The 14,724-nt window shown below is 36.4% G+C and overlaps 1 protein-coding gene across 1 annotated transcript; it reads right to left on the reverse strand.

The window, feature by feature from the left end:
• Nucleotides 1-1,006: 1,006 nt before the first annotated feature.
• LOC117151692 (lachesin-like) lies at nt 1,007-12,750 on the reverse strand (the record flags this gene model as incomplete). Its single annotated transcript, XM_033320876.1, has 6 exons — nt 12,717-12,750; nt 12,462-12,631; nt 9,440-9,523; nt 6,182-6,305; nt 1,244-1,381; nt 1,007-1,126 (listed from the first exon to the last, which is right to left on the reverse strand). Coding segments are annotated over exons 1-6 (670 nt in total), but the record flags the coding sequence as incomplete, so codon positions are not given.
• Nucleotides 12,751-14,724: the final 1,974 nt, after the last annotated feature.

Consider the following 14,724-nt stretch of genomic DNA (forward strand, 5'->3'; position numbering starts at 1 on the left):
TGGTTCGCCCGATATCTCTTAGGCCTTTCGTCCACGATACTACAGGTATATCTATAGAAAGAGAATGTCTATTGTCATTGTTGGAAAGAAGACTCGTGCGACAGTGTCACGACCGGCACACTTCAAATCCGACGGACTGACGATAGAGATAAAGATGTGGCGGCCCTCCACGACAATGTATATCGCTAAAGTGGCGTCCTTCCACCGAAGATTCTAGAAAAAAGAGCACGTGGCAACGATCGCGGACGCCTAGCAAATGCATGGACGGTGGGAATGTTGAGGGATGACAAAAGAAAGTAATCGGATCCGATCGAAAGTAAAATCATAAGAGTCAGTCCTAGAAAGTCACGCCTAGAGTTCGGAAGTAGATTGTAAAGTGTATTGATGTTAGAAAAAAATAAAGTTTTCTTTTTTTATTTTTCACCTCAAATTCCTTTTTTATTTAGTTATTTTACGTGATAACAGCATAGGGGCAAGCAAGATATTGCCCTTTATCGTTTACCGCCATGCGTTGCTATATTGTTTTATTTGTACATACGTATATGTGACAATGTAACGCTTTTGTCCTTTTATAGCAATATGCGTGCTTATATTTATGACCATGTCGAGTCTATTAAAAATAGCCAATTAGGTCTACATCCCTGTTCTTCTTTTCAGCAATAAAATGAATGTAACATACTCAAATGTTGCACGAATAACCTACATATTGTATATTAGTAGAAGAATTATCGTATTAGAAATTATTTACATTGAATTTTTCAAGGAATGATTCCTTTTTCTTGTTTGAAACAAAAAGGAACAAAATAAGGTCATTATACGTTTGTAGTTAAAAATGTAGAAAGTAAACAGAAAGGGTGTCTTAGAAAAGCGATGCAAAACGATAGAGAGCGGAAAAAAGAAACAACGAGCTGCGCGCATGCTATATAAATGAAATTATACTACGTGAGAAGATTTTTGCAAAGTCGCATCAAACTAAAATACTATATAGCCAGCAGAAAGATATTACCGTTATCCTTGACCCAATAATTAATTGATTTGGGCGAAGCCTCGACAAAACATTCCAAGACTACATCTGTACCTAGAGGAGCACCTACCAGTTGATTAGGCACATGAATTACCGGCGAGACTGTGAAACAGAATTCCAAATAGGATTTGTAGAGGTAGAATGCTAGTATGTTTTTCTTTGCTCGTTTTGTTAGAGATTGGTAAATTATTATCGGCCAGGATAGTCACTATTACTCACAATGGACGTTGATAGAAATACGTTTGCTGACCGCCGGTGGCACACCGTTGATAGCGATGCACAGATAAACTCCCATTTCGTTCCTCGAAATCTTCATCAGTCTTAGCTCTTCGCCGTGGTACTCGTTCACTGAAGTTACTAAACCAGATAAATACCTAAATAAAGATCTTGTTAATGCGATATTACGAAATTTTCTACTGTATATGTACAACTAAATAAGTTATATGTACATATACATGTACAAAAACAAAATAAATATTTTCTTCATTTTTCGTAAAAGACGTGTTCTTACTTTTAACAAAGTTAGTTAATTCTACAAATGTGTTTGAACAAAAAATAGGTTACAATACATATTTGCAGAAAATGTAAAATGCAACAGAGAATTTAAAAACATTAAGTTACGCAAAATGTATTTCACAATACATAACAATAAAGGATATACGATACCTTGTGAATCATTTCTTTCATTATTATTATTTGGTATTTTATTAATATGTATTTAATATCTATCTTGTTCAATATATGGGAATTTACGTTTAATTCTATGCAACTAAAAGAAATTTTATATAACTAAGCATGTATAAGTATATTGTTTAATAATTTATAATTTACAGTGGCAGGAACGATTGAATCGTTATGTTAAGTTTTTGAGCGAACTTTAGCTTGAATTTTTATATTCTTTTTAACACAAGTGAAGCAATAAAGAAACTTATGAATTGAGTTAATTTTAACCTAAACAAGAAATTTCAAAAAGCATACAAAATTTCTTTAAATATATTCCTAACAATGCATTCAAACCTAATATCGTTCTTACGGTTTCGGTTTGTTAATTAGTTTTGAACACTGTCATTTGTAGTTTTAGAATAAATTGCTATGATAATTAGAAATTTATCAATGTGTTCCTTATAGTCTGATATTAAAATTTGAGATATGATTGAATATACGATAGTTGAAATAATTTCAAGATAATATAAAACAAACACTATATTCGGGCATTTTTTAATCATGCCAAAATATATTTAGATTGGCAGGAAAAACTAGCCAACATACCTAATGTAAGCGTTTTTATACAATTTGTTACATCTGTTCCTTCTCTGTGCTAGTGATAATATTGCATTAAAACACGCTATCTTTAATGTGTTTTGCCACAAACTTGTGAAAATATCGATTTTCTTAAAATTTCGAGATATATTTAAGGTATCGGTTCACAGAACTCGTAATTCCCCATTTAATTATATAAGAACAGAAAATAGTAGGATCGTTTGCATACAGCAAACGTGCATCGTACGTTCCTCCAGTTTCATTAACAGTCACAGGATTCTACCTGGAGATGAATAGAAATCTCTGTTAGTAATACTATTAAAATCTACAGTCGTTAAGCAGAAATTTTCATTATTAAAATTGACGAAGGTACTCGAGGCTGTCGTTTCTCTTCTCTGCCTAAGTTGTTGTCCGTAAGGATCAATTAAGGAAACAATGTTGCGCCATATCGTTTAAGATGCAGTCCCTATTTAGCTACGGTAATACAATTTCTGCGCTAAAATAAACGTCTTTTTATAGCGAAAATTCGAGTTAACCATTTTATAATATGTTTTCTGTAACTCATAACGTCAACTTCATAACATCAAAATTTATCTACAAATCTTAAATAATATTATATCATTACTACTCTACGGTATGTTAAGACGACTAATATCGATATTTTTTCTCTTTTTTTTTTAACAGAAACGTTGGAAACTAAATAAGTTACATATAATTTTCTTAGAGAAAATTTCAACTAAAAAGGTAAGTTCCGCAAAATCATCGTACTGCTTGCTAGCCATTTCATGGGAAATCGCTAATTAATGAGTTTGTAAATTACAAATCATCGCTTAAACTTTCAGTGAGCTGTATTATGTGGTGTAACATCGGTAATTACACAAGTATAATATTCACAATTTGTCAGGAAACCACGATTTATTGAACAAATTCAAAATTGAAAGTGAATGATTAGTCAAAGATAGAAATACAAAATAAATAACTTAAGAAACCTCGAAATCTTCTAGATAACGATATTATAATATGATTAAAAGCAAAGAAAATAGTGAATAATTATTACTATTATTGGAACGACGATATTATATATTCTTATAAATTAATCGCGTATGACATTTATAATTCAGATTTCATAATATGTATTATATTTTAATGTTCAACTATCTGAAATTTTATGTTGCTCAGATATTTCTCGTAGCCAGAGATGGAGAGTTGAGGTGGAAATAATTGTCATCTTCTACGACAGAATTATATCTAAAATATGGTAGAGATCATAAAATATTCTACAGAATTTGTGAAAGATAGTGAAAAAATTGAAGTTTGTTTTAGTGAAAGATGTATCCTACTGACATTGATTAGTGATTTCTCATATTACGATAACATGACACTTCATGTTCGAATCAAGATGAAAACAAGAAAAATATCAAATAATTCACGTTTAAATTTCCTACAAATGCATAAACACTGCAGTCTAAATAATTAGTTTGTTCGAAATCAGCATCCCGTTATCTTACCGTTCATTCATAGGCGCGTACACGAAATTGAAATAACATCTTACAATGGATGAAGTTGCAGACCTCGTAGTTGGGTTGGCAACATTTCTCCCTCGATACCCAATAATTATCGGTATTGTAGGCTAACAATAAGTTATCCCGTTTGCGCGCAGTTAGGGGCCACTGCACTTAGCTCGTGTCGCGTCGCGAGGGTTGCATTCGCATACATTGCCACAGCATCTTCGATATAATTCGCTTGCTATTAGTAACACCATGCTGAAGTGAATGCTAAATGCTTCGTTTAGGTCGAATCATCGATGTAGAACATAAAGAGACAATGAGGAATATAACTCCGACTGATGCTACGCGATGCGACGCGCCATTTCACGATCAAACATTCCGCAATTTTATGAACGCTATCTACTGATCGTTTCACGGTCATGTTGTGACGCCACACCACGCCACGCCACGCCACGCCAACGCCCCAAGAACGTAATACAGTTGTATGCATGGCCGGTGATATTATTAAAAAGTGGATTATTCCGAGAGAATCCTTTCCTTTTTTTTTACATTTTTTTGTTTAGTTTCGACGCAAACGTGCAGTAGATGCATATACAGCAATAACATCTGGAATACCATGGTGTCTGAATGTTAATGCGAGTCACGATCTTGATTGCTTTACAATTAGTAATCAGAACAGTTAAACCAGTCAGAACCTGTATTATGCATACGAATATAATATAGAATAAAGGAAACAAAGGCAAAAATATCTGGGTTGTCCGGAAAGTTCGTCCTGATTTTTAAAGAAAATTCAAACATAGCACATTTAAATTTCGATCTACATCTATAATTAGTATTATTATATAAGTGCCATTTTGTTCCACAACCTTTCTCCATCTTTTACACAACGTAAGTATCCCATTGCTCCAAACCTCTCGGGTATCTCGACAAAAATCTTTTCAATATGATTCTTAATATCGATCAAAAGGTTAAAGTTTTAGCCATCAAGGGAATTTTGTAATGACCTAAATGAGTGAAAATTTGAGGGTGCAATGTTTGGTGAATACGGGTGGGGTACACATCCCAAGCAAGATCTAACAGCTTTTGTCGAGTAGTCAAAGACACATGAGGCCGCGCATTGTCCTAATGAACACGTCAGCTTTTTGATTCGCTAATTCTGGACGTTTTTGTTCAATTGCTATCTTTAATTCGTCTAATTGCGAGCAATGCTTCTCCGAATTTATCATTTGGCTGTTTGGTGGAAGCTCGTAATACAAATGTAATACGTAATATGTAAAATGTAATTGTAAATAATCCATTTTTCATTCCCCGTCATTACTTGCTTAAAAAATAATGTCTCTTCATTCATAGAGCGAGTCACAAATGGAAATGCGAATCATCAGATTCTTTTCCGTTAAATCGTGGGAAATTATATATCAAAACATTTTACATAGTCAAACTTCACAAAATGCTCATGGATGATGGATTTCGATACTTTTAACATTTCTTCTAATTCACGCGTCGTGGGTTATTCTCGATCAGTGTTATGTTCTGATTTTCATCAATGGTGGAGGGCCTACCCGGACGTACCCGATATTCCAAGTCGAAATCACCAGCTTTAAACTTAACGAACCACTCCCGCACAGCTCTTTCAGCTATAACACTGTTATCATAAACAGCGCATATTTTGTTTGCTGCTTGTGTGGCATTTTTGCCTCTCCAGTAAAAGAAAAGCATCAAATGCCTATAATGCACTTTGTTTCCTTTCATATTTAAGAGTCTATAAAACTAACAAAAGTTAATATATCTTAACCAAACTTTTTTTTAAAAATGCCTGAAATATCACCTTTTAGAATATATGCACATGTCATTTGTTTTCAATCTTCTGATATACTCAGACTTGCTCTAATGCTACCTACCGAAAATTGGAACGAACTTTTCGAACAGTCCGATATTTTAGAAAATAGATATTCAGTTGCAGGTATGTGTTTCAGTCTGTACAATGATACTATTATGGAAATAATACAAGTCATAAAACGACACTATATAATGAAATAATACTAGCGGTACAACGTTTGCAATAAATCGAGGATGCAGATATCTCGAAATTGTCTACGAACGTGCTTATGTATATAAAAATAAACCAATTTCGTGAGTAAATCGTTAACGTGACCTGTACAATCGAGACTTTTATCGATTCCGTAAGACGTTGCACAAAATGTTACTTAACAATTTCTAGATAGTTACACGTCCCTTGTAGGCAGTTTCGGGTGAGTCCGTCGCGAAGTAACGGTTCTCGATGAACTAAGGAAATTAAAATACGAAGTGAATCAGGTTAGAGGAAAATATTATTGTATACTCCACGTTATATCGACGAAATGGTTGAAACGTCAGCTATATTAAATCTCACCATGAGACTTCTGGTTCAAGGCGTTCCCTGCAAATGGTTTTCGAATTATGATGTTCTTTCCGTCTTCTCTGCGCCACGATATGCTAGGTGGAGGCACGCCTCTTGCACGACACATTAGCTTCACCTGTACATGTTATGGAATCAAAATTATAAAGAAACTTCGTTATTACCGGCCGCGGAATAAGGCCGTATCACGTATAAATGTTTGAAAAAATTAAAATCGCAGGCTCGTGCGTGAAAACTATTCGAGCGAACTGTTGAACTGAATTTGTTGAAATGTTGTTCATGTTGACATGGTGTATATAGAGAAATTTTGAAAATTTATAATTAAAGGGAAAACAAAGTGTAGTTTCGACCAATCGCGAGGAGACGCAATTGCGAAGAAATACGTCACCGGTAGTTGTAAATTCCTGTTACGATTATAATAATCGACGCCATGAATAGATCGATCCCCCGATTTCCGTTGAGACAATAGGGGTGGTTGAGGTGGTATAACGCTGCGATTAACAGGGTTATAAAATTTATGTTTCCAACACTTAAGAGTTACACTGAGGCGTATGTACAAGTTAAATAAGTGATTGATTTAAGGATAGTAACCCGGTAATGACATATTGACTATTCTAACGATGAAGGATAAGTGAAGTTCGTTCTTATGTGATTACGGAGAAAAGCTCGGAGTGGGTGTGTCTTTTGAACTAAGGACGTGGATTCGTTGTTCACACTTTTCGTTAGGACAGTCAAGGGTAACGATCCGCGATGCCCATTGGTTATAGCCAATATTAATAAATAAAGATTGGAAGAGGAAACCTCCTACCGACGTGGCTCGGGGGTGACCTTGTGCATGGGAAAAACCGACTTTTCCGTTAGACATCCATCCGCTTTCCCCGTAATTTGTAAGAACGTGCAATAAACCTAAGGACTGTTTTAAATACCCGTTATAAACCGAAAATACTTACAGGATTGAAGGTTCCTGCAAGCTAATAAGATTCGGTTTATGGTCGGGCCTTAGGTAACACAAAGGCGATAATCTAATTCTAAAGTGACAAATTTTCGGACGACGGAGAACGTCTCGGCTGACTTCAAAATTTTCGTGACGTCAGCTATTATGAAATGAAAATTTATGAAACTTTTGTATGAAATTACATGGCGCAATTGTTAATTATCGTTGAAAATCGTTTCTTTGCAAACTCAATAACCAGAGAAATTTATAGTTTCATATGGAACATTGTTCATTACGGAGTGATAAATTTCATCGCTACGTTTCACAATCTAATAATTGTTTTACTTTATTAGGTAAAAGGCGTTTTGAAGTATTTTAAATTCTTTATCGATAAAATTGCAGGCTTATCATTCAAGATGGACCGTGTTGAAGAAAACTATAAGTAGCTTGAATTTATAATGCACAGTGCTTTGGTGTTGCGAGACTTTACAGCAAAAATATGTCATGCGATAAAATTAAATTTTCCCACCATTTTAGAGACCAATAAATTTCCTACTGTACGTAGCGAACAATACTAACAAAGATATGTATCGCAAACGATCAGTTTCAATAATCATGAAATCAATCAATATGATGCCAAGTAGGAGACGAATTCTGTTTAACGACGTTAAAAATATTACACATATTTGAATGATAAAATATATAACACAGACGACAAAATATTAATATATATTATTCATATGATTGAAAATAAATACAAGAGCATCACGTAAGACGCTACAGAAATCTCATTTACGATATTACACGTAAACTAAATTTTGTTAGATATAAAAGAATGCTTCGACTTTTAAAATTGAATGATTTTCTCGATATTATAATTGTGTAATGCTTAAATAACATGACATAAATTATATTACGTAAATTTTTTACCAATAATTATCAAAGAACCACCGATAAAGCTCTGAGCTTCGATATATTAAATTGGAACATTGCATTTCTAATATCACGATTGGAATTTAATTTGACATATCTTTACGACGTTTATGAATTTACGACCTATTTGATGAGAATTAAATAAATTAAATTAACTTAAAATTGATCGATATCCACGAGGTGTTTCTCAACCTCTTACACCAAATCTATGACCGCTATTTTTTATTTATTATTCCTTATTCGTTATTTGCCGTTACTCATTTTCACAGGAATTTCACGTGCGAATGTCTCTTTCGAATTTGAAGAATCAGCTTACACTATGTTTAAGGGAGAAAGGGAGAAAGAAGGTGGCTTTGAACAAAATTTCGTCGTTGAACGGAACGAGATAAAGTTCTCTCTATCAGTTTAAAAATATTAAACTCCGCTGAACAAATTGCAACCAATTTATCATTAGACAATAGTAAATGTTCAATTTAGTCGATGTTTTAAAGGTGGGCCATGTACACGATTCACAATCGGTGAAATTCGATTGATTCGAAGTTTCGTAGCATATCTGAAAATAGAATCAGCTTAGAATTTCGTTCATTTCCGGGATGAGCTTTTTCCGTTACGAGTTGACAATCGACGCACTGAAATCAGTCGATACCCTGTTTCGATTAAAATAATAGGGGTGGTTAATTGATTATAACATTGAGTTAACACGTTAACAATACACCTCTTATTCCAACAACTGTTTCTTGTAGAATATAAGTTTTAGAGATAACAGTTAAGACGTCGACTGATAGCCAATAAGTTAAGATCTGACTGAACGGAGTACGCAATATAAGTAAAGATAGTGACTGATCGAAAAACGCAACGCAAGTGAAGTACGGTGACGATGATACCGCGTAGGAAAACTAGTGATGGGTGTCTCTAAGGATACAGGATAAGCGGATTCGTTGATGACAATTTTCGTTAGCAAAGTGAGGGCAACGGTCATTGGTGCTAATTGGCTAAGAAAAAAAGTTGATGAATAAAGAAGGGTGCTAGCCGTCGCCGGAAGAAGGTCGCTCGCGAGAGACATCATACGTCAGAAGAACCAGATTTCCTGTACTTTCCCGGAATTAACAATAACCCTAAGGACTGCCTCAACTTAAAACATACTTGGGTGGTCTTAAGGACCTTAACTGCAAAACATTTTAAAATTTATGTTGGATCCTTAGGATTATTGAGGATATGCAATAAGGATATTTAGACATCTGGCGGCTATCTTGCCCGAGGGACAATTTTATGTAGGAGGCCACGGGACGTAACAATTACTATCACGATTAAGTGCGAGTTAAATGTATGCCTATCGTATTTCTCGACTAAATTTAATGAGAAAGACTAATTAGCCATCAATTTACCTGCCCTCCTTCGCGTACCATGACGTCGCTAGATGTTTCTTCGGGAATAAAGTCCGGTGGCACGACAACCGATAACATACCTGTCTGAAAAGATATAATATTACCTTATATCAGTTAATTTTATTCATTTATTACGCTGCTGATATTCATTTTACTAACAGAAATCTTTAAAGCTCGAAGAAACAATCTTTTTTGTAAAAAAAAGGCATCAATTATTAATATTGGTTTATGAAGGTCTTATCCAAAATATTTCATTTCATTCAATATCAAATATTGAGCGCATTAGTAATGCACAAACAAGCTTCGTGTTTCAGTGATAATAATACGTTACTGTTTCGGGGAAAAATCGGTAAAGTTGAAAATATAATGATGAATGTTTGTTATAAATACCGTGTCTAGCCGATACAATTGTCAAATATTTTACGTCATGTGTCGATTAATTAATACACGAGCAAATGGAAAGTGGTGAGTTTTATGCGCATTAAAAGAAATGAAAAGTCGCGAGTGAACATATCTTTCTAACAAGACATTTTCCGGAACAGGAATTCCGTTGGAGTTACACGATATTGGTAATTCCTCTCTTATCTCAATCAAGTTCGTCAAAGTAACAGATCTGTAGAATAAAAGATTTGAACGCATATCAATAAAATCCCCTGTATTTTCGACCAGTCGCGAAGAGAAGCGATAGCGAGGAAGCGCGTGAACGGGAGTTGTAAATTCCCGTTACGATTATAATAATCGACACCACGAACAGATCTATCCCCTTATTTCTTTTGGGATAATAGGGGTGACTGATGTGGTATAACACTACGATTAACGTGATATAATACTTATATTTCCAACAACTTATTACAATGAAGACTTACGCCTTTACGTGTGATATAAATGTCGTGGACGATTGTTTGACGGATGAAGACCCGATAGAGATACGTTGACTGATCTGTAGGTGAGATTAAGTACGAGTAGATATGTTGATGACTTGATGTCGGAGTATTGACTGAACTAATCTCGGAGAAACGATTGAGTAGACTTTCCTAGTGAAGAAATTGAGTTGATCTTCCTTTTGTTGTCGAAGAAGAAGTTGACTTTCCTGGTGTAATAGAAGAAGTAGTTGACTCTCCTGGTGTAGAAGTTAACTCTCCTGATGTAGAAGAAAGAAGTAGAAGTTGAGTTGACCCTCCTGATGTCGTAGAAGAAGTAGTTGACTCTCCTGGTGTAGAAGAAGTAGAAGTTGACTCTCCTGATGTAATAGAAGAAGTGAAGTCCGTACACGTGTTATTACGGAGGAAATTCCGGTGTGGGTGTGCCTTTTGAACTAAGAACGCGGATTCGTGTTCATACTTTTCGACAGGAAAGCGAGGGTAACTACCCGCGATGCCCATTGGTTATGAATGAAGAGAAGGAGGGAGCCTCGTACCGACGTGGCTCGTGGGTGACCTTGTTTATGGGAAGAACCTGCTTTTCCGTTAGACAAATTCCACTTTTTCCGTTAGGTAACTACCCGCTTTCTCCGTAATTTTTAAGAGCGCCTTATAAACCAAAGGACTTTTCTAAGAACCAGCCATAAACCGAAAACACTTGCAGGATTAGAAAATCCTTCAGGGCAAACAGATTAACTTAAAATACATGTGTTAAAACAATTAAGTTAAAAAGTTAAAATTTATGGTGGGTCCTTAGGTTTATTGAGGGTCAGAATGACGGTACATGAATCGTAAGCTGCCAGGCAATGAAGGACGTCGCACGGACCATCTCACGCGACATAACATCCCCGATGAACTCGAAATTAAGCCCTTTCTTACCGAATCTCTACATTATATCCATGCGCATTACTCTTCGTGAGCGAGACTGAATGATGTAAGAACTCCTAAATCCCGACTGTATTTCACTTTCTTTAACCCTCATTGCAATAGAAGCTGGAGCAACATATTATGGGGTTGTAAAGCTGTGCTAGCAAGGGGCATACGAGCCACGCTCGACGCGATGACAACGCCAACGATGATGTTGGTGATGTTGTTAAGGGTATACCACCGAGAGGTATAATACGTAACAGTCGACTCATCGGGTGGTGTCGAACATTGTTGCGCTGGATAACAATCCTCGCATAAATTTTTTACCATCATATTTAAACTCAATAAGAAAAAAGTTCTGTCATCGATGATGGTTCAGTTTTCCTGTTGAGTGCCGAAGCGTGCAGACGTGTGTCTCGTGCTCTGTGAAGTTCACAAAAAGAAAAAAAAAACACGTGACGTCCATCCGTCGAAAGTGAATCGAAACAGACATAAACCAAGTGTTTCTTAACTTACTAGTGGAAATCCAACGTTCCTAATCTCTGACCCGAATCATAGCCTCTCGATTAGTTATTTCAAGCTGAATTAACTAGCTTGAAGATAGGCCCAGTATTTCGATCAGGCTTTCTTGAGCAAAACCGTAACTGCACCGCTCTACCTCCTCCGTGGCAAGAGCACGATATATCCCTCCTTACAATCGACACTAAAAACACTAAAAAGCGTAAACTAGAAACAATTAAAACAAACGCAAACACTAGCCAAAACAGTCAACAAGCCGTGTTAATCACCTACAATAGATACGCAATACTAGAATCCACAAACGACTCCATGGACGTTACGTAGCTGAAACACTAAGTAACCAACATACACAAAAAATCCCCCCCCCCCCCCCCCCCCCCCCCCCCACCTATATTCATTTGTGATTGCATCGACATTCAAACAATGATAGAGTCTATTAAGAAAGATATAAACAAAGAAGATTACAAATTAAAAATAAATAATAACCAAGTTAAAATTTTAACTTAAACTAACTCAGACTCCTATAGAAAACTAACAAAGCTACTAAAAACCTTGAATGCAAACTACCACACTTATCAACCTAAACAAGAATACTGCCCTCCCAGACACTCCATCGACAAAGAAGACTTTGATAACTTCCTGGATGCTCTGGGCAATCGATTCATAGCTGGAGGAGACTATAGCGCCAAACATATCCAATGGGGCAGCAGACTTACCATAGTAAGAGGCAAAAATCTCTTGAATAGCATAAACACCAACAGTCTCAACTCATATGAACCCACATATTGGCCCACTGGCACCAACAAAATAGCTGATTTACTTGACTTCTTTATAACTAAAAATATCTCGCCAAGATATGTCCAAATCAACTCCTCGGAAGAACTCTCTACAGAACATTCCCCCGTTATAGCAACAATTAGCTCAACAATTATCGAAAATCCACCTAATGGTTTTATTCATAACCAACTCACCAACTGGCAGCTCTTTAGAGAAGTCTTTAATCATTCAACATCAACCTTAATTTCCCTAAAAACAAATGAAGATATCGAAACAGCCACGGAATACTTAAACAACAGCATGATAAACGCTCTCCGCTCCTCCACACCTACTAAGACTTCTATCAACAAACATGAATACCCCCATTACATATTTAACAAAAATCGCAGAAAAACGTAGGCTTAGAAGAGTATGGCAGATCCATAGAACACCTGAGGACAAACGCAAACTAAATAACGCGACTAGGGATCTAACCAAAATCATTAAAAATTATAAAAACGACTGTTTCCAAAAATACCTCGCCAATCTGTCTCCCACAGCTGACTCCAACTACTCACTATGTAAGGCTTCCAGGAAACTCACGCGTCCCCCGCAAATAATCTCTTCCATCCGCAGTCCGCAAGGTGGCTGGGCGCGTAGCCCTTTAGAAGAAGCCAACCTGTTTGCTGATCAGCTATCTAACGTATTTAAACCTCACTCCTCCAAAACTGCCGCGGAAATAACCGAATACCTGCACTCTCTCTTTCAAATGTCTCCTCCTATTGAACCTTTCACTTCTGTAGAAGTTACAGAATTAATCCGTCGCCTAAATCCCAGGAAAGCATCGGGGCATGACCAAATATGTAATACAGCAATCAAGGAACTTCCCACAAAAGGGATTGCACTCATTACATCAATTTTTAACGCAATTCTTCGCCTTGAATACTATCCAAAGTCCTGGAAAATATCACTGATTACTCTCATCCCTAAACCCAGAAAACCGATATATGAAACTAGCTCCTATCGCCCAATCAGTCTTTTACCTACTTTGTCAAAACTATTCGAGAAGATACTAACGAACCGAATCATTCCACTCTTAGAGGACTTGAAAACGCTTCCGGAAACCGAATTGATGATCTGGTAGTAACATTCGACAATAGAGCAAATCCATCGCATAACACATGATATCAGCCAAAACTTAGAAAAGAAAAAATATTGCTCAGCGGTATTCCAGGACATTCAACAGCCATTCGACAAGGTATGGCATGAAGGACTTCTATACAAACTAAAGAAAATCCTACCACACCCCTACTACTCCATCCTAAAGTCCTACCTAACCAATCGACAATTGATAGTTAAATACTTAGACGCCACTTCCACAATATTCCCAATAGAATCTGGCATACCCCAAGGTAGTGTCCTCGGACCCCTGCTATTCTCCATCTACACTGCCGATTTACCAATATCAACAGAGATAACAATAGCAACATTTTCTGACGACACAGCGCTATTAGCTGCCCACGCAGACTCGATAATTGCTTCATCAACTCTCCAGCGATGTCTCGACTCTATGAAAAAGTGGTTTCATATATGGGGCTTCACAATTAATGAAAAAAATCCATACACGTAACCTTCACGCTCCGAAAACAAACCTGCCTCCAAGTCACCATCAATAATACAACAATTCCTAACAAGGACACAGTCAGATACCTGGGCACGACCCTGGACAGGAGATTAACTTGGAAAAATCACATCACAGACAAAACGAAGTAACTCAAGGGCAAACTCAAGAAATTCTATTGGCTCACTGGCCGACGCTCCAACCTAAGCAGAAAGAACAAAATTAGCCTCTACAAAACCGTAATAAAACCTGTCTGGACCTACGGAATCCAACTATGGGGAACAGCAAGTAACTCCAACATTGAAATACTTCAACATTGGTATGTAACCAATGAAACAATACACCGCGAGCTCGAGATACCCACAGTCAAAGAGGAAGTAGCAAAATACAGCGACAGATATAGCAAAAGAGTCAACAAACACCGAAACCCCCTAATCACTGGACTACTTGATACGTCGGACTAGATCCGCAGGCTGAAGAGGCACTACCCGCTAGACCTAAACGCTAGATTTAATTAGATATTTATATTAAGTAATATTTACTTATTTATAACACTTACTTATAAATTATATTTATATTAAGTAATATTATTAGATATTTAT

This window comes from Bombus impatiens, unplaced genomic scaffold (assembly GCF_000188095.3).
Source record: "Bombus impatiens unplaced genomic scaffold, BIMP_2.2 scf_0363, whole genome shotgun sequence".
Classification (NCBI taxonomy): Eukaryota; Metazoa; Arthropoda; class Insecta; order Hymenoptera; family Apidae; genus Bombus; species Bombus impatiens.